Here is a 9,315-nt window from a genome sequence, read left to right on the forward strand (position 1 = left end):
TATGGAATGAGTAAATTCTTTGATGTTTGAAATCAAGGAAATTTAAGACTGGAAAATGCTTAGAAACAAGGTAGTCCAACCTCCTTATTTTAAAACCAAGGAATCTGCGGCCCAGATAAGTGAAATGACTTGCTTAAGAGCATATGGACAGTTGGTGTGACAGACCTTTACATTGTTATGGGGCACAACTTAAGAACAGATCGATCACCACTGAGAAGTCCAAATTTGAGAGTCTGTATTAAGCCAGCTGGCTGACTGTCTCACACAATGCCCCAAAAATGGCTATTGGGAGAACAGCCCCGACCATAGGGTTGTCAGGGTTTTTCTATCAAAAATCACATCAATCATAAGTGTCTGTTGCTATGATTCGAAATTACAAACTAACATCATGAGATCATCAACAGAGGGAGAAGTGGGTCAAAATGACCCTTACCTTACCTAGGTACAAACTAAAGAATGGTTACTAACATCCACACAATCACTGTTCACATGGTACATTGTTTAGGAGCAATAGGAATCAAAAGAGAGCAATTTTTCTTTACATAGGAATTATCATTCTGTATTGTTAAACATGTCACACTAAGTAACTGATGATGGGTACAGAGGCGGGGTGTTCCCATGGGAGAAGCTTATTTCTTACATAACATGGAGTTTCAGAGCAAAATTGGAGTCTGTTTAGTCATTTCCCTTAGAGTCTGGCCTATAACATTCTCATGGAGTCAGATCTGTCAGCCTATCACAACATGTGGTTTGGATCATGCTATAAACTTTGTTCCACAAGTTGCTTTTATTTTATATTCCACATTGGGTCATGAGCATCCCTTCACTTCACAGTGTCCATTTAAGTCACTGTTTAAGAACAGTAATCTGTTCTAGTGTAAAGATACTGAAACTAAACTACTAAATGTAAATGGATATGTTTAAGTTTGTACTGCATACACAAATTCCCCTTTGTGTGTGCAGTGAACCTCAGTGAAGAAATCAATTTAAAAATATCTGACGGGGTTTGGGATTATAGCACCAGGTCCTGGATTTGACCCCCAGCACCTCCCTCCCAAAAAAGTGAATGACATTGGAAGCATGTATATGTGGTTTAAGGTTATACCTGCAACTCTTGTGTGTGGGTGGAGAAAATCCTGTATTTCTGTGTGTATGTGGGGTGGGGGGGCAGGTGCTAGGGACTAAGCTTAGGGCCTTAGGCAAGTTTAGGCAAGTGCTCTGCCACTGAGCTATAGCCCCAGCACTTTAGGTACTTAGGTAGAATTTTAAGCCTGGGAGTGGGCAGTATCCAGGAATGGGGCAGAAAAGCCAGTTCCTGAACAGAACAGGGCACAGCTCCCTAGCCAAACCAGGTTATCTTTTCCCTTCGAAGTAAGGTTCTTCTTTTTCAGGCTCTCTTGGTTAAAATGTCTTGACTCTGGCTCACAGGTCTGACCCACCTAGACTCTGACAATGAATGAATTTAAAGCTGACAGCTTCTTCCTGGAATTAATAGGTTGTTGTTGTTGTTGTTATTATTATTATCTTGAGGGTAGTTCAAAGCTTACCTTTCCTCAAGGCATTTCCAAGTGCTCATGTTTGAAATGGATCTTCTTTTTTTGGCTTTCAGTAAGAGTCCAAACACCAGAAAGTCCTGATGGAATGTTCTGGATTAAAGAAAGTGAGACAAGAAGAAGGCTCAATTCATAAGGCCACAGACCTAATGAGAACGAGTGTGTCTTTACTGCCTGATGAACCCATCTAGTTCATTTAGGATGAAGAATGGACTGGTACTGAAGGGTTGTGGAAAATAATATTCCTGCAAGATAGACTCCATTTTCCTGCAAGAAAAATGGAGAGAGGTGTGGTTTTGAAGAGGGGAGAGGAAACTAGCCAAGGATTAACTTCCCAGGAGATCCTTTCCTGTTAACAATGGGCCCTGGGGGAAAGGGGCGGATACTGAATGCTGGGCCCTAAACCTTGATCTTCCCCATGGCAAATTAGTCCTACCCTATAAAACCCAAATCTCTTCTATAACTGACGGCCATTTTGGCAACCAGAGGTGCCCAAGTATGAAAATGAATAAAAGGCTCCTCTGAATCAGTTGAGGTCTGCATCCCGTCCTTTTGCACTTGCAGGGACCTGCACAAATTTACTCTCCACTTGAATCTGGGCTCTGGCTCAGATCCAGCCTAGGTCACAGAGACAAATGTCCTTTGTCAACTGAGCTCTAAGGACGATGCTCCCCAGTTTACCAACTTTGGGAGGATGTCAACAGAAGCTACATTCTGGCTACCTTGCATCTCCTGCCCTATATGCTGCGTTCTCCCCTGGGTAGAGCGAAGTCTCTCCCGAGTCCCACAGCCACGGCGCGGTGTCTCAGCTCCTCTAAGGAAAGCTAGCGAAGGAGGAACCAAATATTAAAAAAAAAAAAAAAAAAAATTCTCTGACAACCTGGTTTCATACATTTAAGAGTCATATTTGCTCAGAAAAAAACTGAGGCAAAAAGCAGAACACCACTATGCATTGGCCGGGAATCGAACCCGGGCCTCCCGCGTGGCAGGCGAGAATTCTACCACTGAACCACCAATGCCTTCTGTATGCACGATGCGGCAGCATTACTCTTTCACCTCACTTCGATTTCAGGATGCATTCCATAAAGAATCACGCGGCTTCTTTGAACTGCAGTTCTGAAAATGTTTTCATGTTCCAAGAGAAACATTTTTTAATACCTAAAAGACAAAGATTGAAACATTGTTTTAAAGCTATAGCTCCATTCTCTTGAGGCTTTGCCAAGCAAGAAACTCTCACCCGCACTCAGAGGCGGGATGCCAACTTGCGCACCAGGAGAATCTGCTTCCAACGAATCCCAGGGAGAACTGATCCTGAAAGTTACTGCTTTAACTGGTTCCTGCCGCAGTTTAAGCGCCTTTAGAACCAGCGGGAAGAAGCTGGAACTTTCCCGGTATTTCTTTTCGGCCGCTCTGAGTCAGAGGCCAATGGGGCGGGTTAGCCGTCCTCAGCCCCGCCTTGCTCCCCGAATCCACCCGAACCTTCTTCCCGAGTCAGCGCGGTGCCTCCCAGCTGAGTCAGCCGGCTGGCGGGGACGGGAGACTCTCCACAGGCGGAGAAGGTGCAGGAAAGTTCGTGGCAGCGGGGGAGGGAGGAGGCAGGTCCCTGGCAAGCGGATAAAAAGCCGGTGGAAGCGGAGCTGAGTAGCTCTCAGCTGGGCTGGCTAGAGAAAAACAGAACTGCTGAGCAGCACCAACTTCCGCAGCCTGGTGCATCAGACTTCTATCCAACTCGTCCCAGCTCGAGAAGTCACAGCCATGTCCGCTCCAAGAGAGGTGGCGATCGGCATTGATCTGGGCACCACGTACTCGTGCGTGGGTGTGTTCCAGCAGGGCCGGGTGGAGATCCTTGCCAACGACCAGGGCAACCGCACTACTCCCAGCTACGTCGCCTTCACAGACACCGAGCGGCTGGTAGGCGACCCTGCCAAGAGTCAGGCAGCCTTGAACCCGCAGAACACAGTGTTCGATGCCAAGAGGCTGATAGGGCGCAAGTTCGCTGACGCTACTGTACAGTCGGACATGAAGCACTGGCCCTTCCAGGTGGTGAGCGAGGGCGGCAAGCCCAAGGTGCGGGTGTCATACCGCGGGGAAGACAAGGCATTCTACCCCGAGGAGATATCGTCCATGGTGCTGAGCAAGATGAAGGAGACAGCTGAGGCGTACCTGGGACAGCCTGTGAAGCACGCTGTGATCACGGTGCCTGCCTATTTCAATGACTCGCAGCGTCAGGCCACCAAGGACGCAGGTGCCATTGCAGGGTTCAATGTGCTTAGAATTATCAACGAGCCCACTGCAGCAGCCATCGCGTATGGGCTGGACCGGCGGGGTGCCGGAGAGCGCAATGTGCTCATTTTTGACCTGGGTGGAGGCACCTTCGACGTTTCTGTCCTCACTATAGACTCAGGTGTCTTTGAAGTGAGAGCCACGGCTGGAGACACTCACCTGGGGGGAGAGGACTTCGACAACCGCCTGGTAATCCACTTCGTAGAGGAGTTCCGGCGGAAGCATGGGAAGGATGTGAGCGGGAACAAGAGAGCCCTTCGCAGATTACGCACTGCTTGTGAGCGAGCCAAGCGCACCTTGTCCTCCAGCACCCAGGCCACCCTGGAGATTGACTCCCTATTCGAGGGTGTAGACTTCTACACATCTATCACTCGTGCCCACTTTGAGGAACTGTGCTCCGATCTCTTCCGCAGTACCCTGGAGCCTGTGGAGAAGGCCCTGCGGGATGCCAAGGTAGACAAGGCCCAAATCCATGATGTCATCCTGGTGGGTGGTTCCACCCGCATCCCTAAGGTGCAGAAGCTGCTGCAGGATTTCTTCAATGGCAGGGAACTGAACAAGAGCATCAACCCTGATGAGGCCGTAGCCTATGGGGCTGCTGTGCAGGCAGCTGTGTTGATGGGGGACACGTGTGAGAAAGTACAGGATCTCCTGCTACTGGATGTGGCTCCCCTGTCCCTGGGGCTGGAGACAGCAGGTGGTGTGATGACTACACTAATACAGAGGAATGCCACTATCCCTACCAAGCAGACCCAGACCTTCACCACCTACTCTGACAACCAACCTGGGGTCCTTATCCAGGTGTATGAGGGTGAGAGGGCCATGACCAGGGACAACAACCTGCTGGGGTGTTTTGAACTCAGTGGCATCCTTCCTGCACCACGTGGAGTCCCACAGATTGAAGTGACTTTTGACATTGATGCCAATGGCATCCTGAGTGTGATAGCCACTGACAAGAGCACAGGCAAAGCTAACAAAATCACTATCACCAATGACAAGGGCCGACTGAGCAAGGAGGAGGTGGAGAGGATGGTTCATGAGGCAGAACAGTACAAGGCTGAGGATGAAGCTCAGAGGGACAGGGTGGCTGCCAAAAACTCCTTGGAGGCCTATGTCTTCCATGTAAAGGGTTCCTTACAAGAGGAAAGGCTTAGGGACAAGATCCCTGAAGACAGCAGGCACAAAGTTCAAGACAAGTGTCAGGAAGTCCTTGCCTGGTTGGAGCACAACCAGTTGGCAGAGAAGGAGGAATATGAGCATCAGAAGAGGGAGCTGGAGCAAATTTGTCACCCCATCTTCTCTAGGCTTTATGGGGGAACAGATGTTCCTGGGGGCAGTAGTTGTGGGGCTCAAGCCCGCCAGGGGAGGCTCAACACTGGCCCCATCATTGAGGAGGTTGATTGAATGACCCCTCATGATAAATCAGCTATTACTGTAAAGACTGGGTTTTGGGGTCCTCTAGACTATTTTCTATGATCCTGCCCTGGAACTTCAGGGGGTGAGGACTATCTTCCCCCCTCAAACTGGGAACTTTCTTTTCAATATGTTTTATAACTGAGGTCTTCATCATTTGACATTTTTTAAAAAATTCTCTTCTCCCATTTCAAACAAGTGGATGTCATTTTTACTAACATTTGTGTAACATTTCTTTCACGTATAGTTTGTGTATTTTGTTACTTACAAAGATTTTGTTATGGGAGCTATAGCTGTAGATCTAAATAAACTTTTAAAACTCCTTGGTTTTCTTTCCTACCAATTAAGTACATGATGGGACTTGGCTTTCTGAAACAGAAGATGTTAGGGCAGGTGCCGAAGGAGGGATGGGAGGAAAATTCGCAAGTTTTTGTATAAAATTACTCCATAAGGGAAACTACCAAAGCGTAAGTGATCGCACTGTTTACCAGTGACAAGTCCTGCTTCCTCAGCTGTTGAAGAATAACGTCAGAGAAGCATGCTAAGGCAAGCGAAGAATAGAAAGTAAGAAGCTTTATTAAAGAAAAGTAAAAGCAGACTTCTGGATAGAAGAAGGGGACCCAAGGGCAGAATCCATAGGATGATCTTGTCTTTTTATAGGTTTAATTCTCCCCTTCCTTCCCCCTATCTCTTTCCTTCCTGCCTACATGACTAGGCCTGGTTTTGCAGGTGAGATGCATAAAGTGAGAAGCAGATGGGCAGGGGGAGGACCAAAGTGATTCAAGCAGGTAAGGGCCTAGGGGGCATTAATTAGCAGTTCCTTGCTAGTCCTTGATAAGGGCAGGTATATTTGGTAATCAATAGGCTCCAGAGATCCTTGACATTCCGTTCTCCCAGGGCGGTCTCCAACTTCCAGAGGCAGATGGCTTTCATGGCCTCCATTTCCTCGATTTGACCCGATCCCCTATTTCTACACTAACTGCCTGACCCCAATTCTGGCTTCATAAGGACTGATAGGATACTGTGTAATTCAGGAAAGTAAGGGAAAGAGAGTTGGAAAATTAGAGACTGGGTAAAAACTTAAGTACTGGCAAGGTTTCCATTTGTGACCCTAAGATAAAAATTCTGTATCCATGTAACAGTGGTCCACTTCATGCTTTAAATGCTGCTCTGCCACTGTGACTTATTTTTTAAATGGTCATATTTCTTTCCCTTTCTCTCTCCCTGTTCCTCCCTAATTTCTCCCTCTCCCTAATTTCAGGGGAAACAGGATTGCCTTTCTTCCTCATTTATTGATCATTTATCTGTCCTTGAGTACACAGCCACCATAGGAAGAAAGCAATCCAGACTTTGGGGATGGTATCAGAAGATCTCAGAAATGACTATCTCCCAAATTAACAAGTGAATTACAACTCCAACACAGGAATGTGGCCTCTGAATCACCTCTTTAAAAACCCCTTGTTCCTGCTGAGGGGCAGAATCATAGGCTCTGGGGCATGGGTCCCCTGTGTTTCTCCTTTGGTATCAAAGCAATAAACCTTTTTCCTTTTTCTCAAAACTATGTTATCATTATTGGATTGGCATCAGGGACAAGGCCCAAGCTTTCAGTAACATTTTAGTGTAGTTTGCCAGTCTGTGTAGTAATAACACTGACAAATAGTTTACATGCCTATTAGATATTTCTAATCATGTTGCTTTACCCATTGTTTTCTTTCTTTCTTTTTTTTTTTTTTTTTTTTGTGGAGGCAAAACCCCAAGTCTTGGACTCTGGAGAATAGTGTATGTTAGAATAGGTTTGGGGAATGACTGACCTTAACTATCTGGTTTCTATTGATAGTAGAAAGAAAATCACAGTAACAGAAACAGTGTAGAATAATGACTGCACTAGAACCAGACTGCATAGGTTTTAGGTTCTATCACACTGTACTATGCAAATTAAACTCTCCAACCTTCAATTTCCCCTTGTATATAGTGGGTATGAAGATAGTATTTACCTTAGTATTATTCTGAGAGCTCAATTAATAAATGTAAGATGTGAATGTAATTTTAAAATATATTATCAGCAATTATTAGCTATTACTAGTTATTGTTAATTATCAATTATGTAGCAGGTACTTGACATACACAATCTAGTCCTTACAGCACTATGACATCGTAACCTTCCTTCTTTTTTTTTTTTAAGATGAGAATTCTAAGGTTCAAAGAAGTTAAACAATTTACTTAAAGTTATATAGATATTAAATGTGGTTAGGGAAAAGAGAAGGGAGATGGGAATGGAAAGATGATAGAATGAATCAGACATAACATTCTTATGCTCATACACGAATACATGACCAGTGTAACTACCCATTATGTACAACCACAAAAAAGGGAATTTATACTCCATGTATCCATGTTATGTCAAAATATATTCTACTGTCATGTATAACTAAAAGAACAAATCAAAAACATTTTTAAAGGGATCCAAGATGGCAGACTAGAGGGAGGCTATGTTCCTTATTGCTCCATAACCTGGGTTTCAAGCAGAGAATATCTGTTTCTCTGTAGGCAGTTTTTGCTGCATACCTATCCCTTGCTGTTTACCCCATTTTTCTACAGTGATCACCTGCAGTTTGCCTGCATATCAACTAGTTTCTGAGTGCAGATTGCTCACTGGCTGGCACCTATCAGTTGCCATTTGCCTGTCTCTTGCCTGCCCATTGCTTGCCTTTCACCTACCCATCACCCACCACCTGAAGTCCACATGCCCATTGTCTGTCAGTAGCCCGCAGACGAACCACAGACTGCCAGTAGATTGCCAGCTGCTTGCTGTTGCCTGGAAGCCCACTGACATATTACCTGCAGGTTTGGTTACACGTGACCGCCACCATTTTGAGACTACAGCCAGGACCTGTAGGACCCCCAACCGGACTGACCAAGCCCCATCTCCAGGATGACTCAGCCCAACCAACCAACCACTGCCCACATCCAGGACCCCTGGCCAATCACACCCACACCTGGGAGCTGCAGCTCTCCATTTGCCAACACATTTGGAAGCCAGAGCGGTTATCCTGGATTATTTTGGAAGCAGTAGCTCTCATATTTAGGTGGGAAAAATCCCATCCTGAGATGTCTGCTAGTGTCTGGAAGCTCATTGTCAGGTTCCTTTCATGCATCTTGCTACTGAAGACTGAAGTTTGAAAATTATATGACTGTTTATAGTGTAGGGTTTTTTTTTCTCCTTTTTAAAAAATTTTGTTTTTATTTCTTCATTTTTCTCACTCTATTTTCCTTTTGTTTACCTGTTTCCTCAGAGACTCTTTCTGCCTTTTCTCATGCTAGCAACCAACTTCTTTTGATTACACTTTCACTCTTTCTATGATCTAGAACTTCTATATATCCTTTCTTATCCCACTGACAGTTACACCCTACACCCCTTCCCATTCTCTTGTCCTCCATTAGAAACTGCAGCCTTATTGCAAATCGATTTGTTATACTGTAGATAATAATTGAACTTATTCAGTTTATTATGAGAATATTGTTAACATCTTCATAGGGGTTATTTGCTTTAGGATTGCATATAGTCTGTACTGGGCATTGCTAATATTGATCTCCCCCTTAAAGAAACTGTTTTGAAAACCTATAGGGTCACCATAAGCCTACAGGGGGGGAAATTGCAACACCCCAGATCTTCACTGCTAGAGGAGAAGATACATGAATAATATGAAAAAACAAGGGAATAAAATGATCCAAACAGCGCTAGATTCTATATTAATAGAATCCACTGACTGCATGGTAGAAGAAATGTCAGAAAAGGAGTTCAGAATATACATAATTAAAATGATTCAAGAAGCAAAGGATGAGATAAGAGAGCAAATGCAGGCAATGAATGATCACACCAATAAGCAGTTGAAAAAGCAACAGCAGGAAGCAAAAGATCATTTCAACAAAGAGAGATTATCAAAAATAAAAAAAGAAACCAGAAATCCTTAAAATGAAGGAAACAATAAACCAAATTAAAAACTCAATGGAAAGCATGACCAATAGACTAGATCACTTGGAAGACAGAACCTCACACAATGAAGAT

The 9,315-nt window shown here is 44.8% G+C and overlaps 1 protein-coding gene across 1 annotated transcript; it reads left to right on the forward strand.

Annotated features, from left to right (window-relative positions):
• The first annotated feature begins 2,701 nt into the window (after positions 1-2,701).
• Positions 2,702-5,571, forward strand: HSPA6 (heat shock protein family A (Hsp70) member 6). The gene has a single exon (XM_079151040.1). The coding sequence runs from the start codon at positions 3,309-3,311 to the stop codon at positions 5,238-5,240; it is 1,932 nt and encodes a 643-aa protein (XP_079007166.1). The 5' UTR covers positions 2,702-3,308; the 3' UTR covers positions 5,241-5,571.
• Positions 5,572-9,315: the final 3,744 nt, after the last annotated feature.

Source organism: Sciurus vulgaris (assembly GCF_902686455.1).
Source record: "Sciurus vulgaris genome assembly, chromosome: 1".
NCBI lineage: Eukaryota > Metazoa > Chordata > Mammalia > Rodentia > Sciuridae > Sciurus > Sciurus vulgaris.

What these genes read in the sequence shown, in the direction of transcription:
- HSPA6 (XM_079151040.1), top strand. Translation starts at nt 3,309, where the DNA reads ATGTCCGCTCCAAGAGAGGTGGCGATCGGCATTGATCTGGGCACCACG.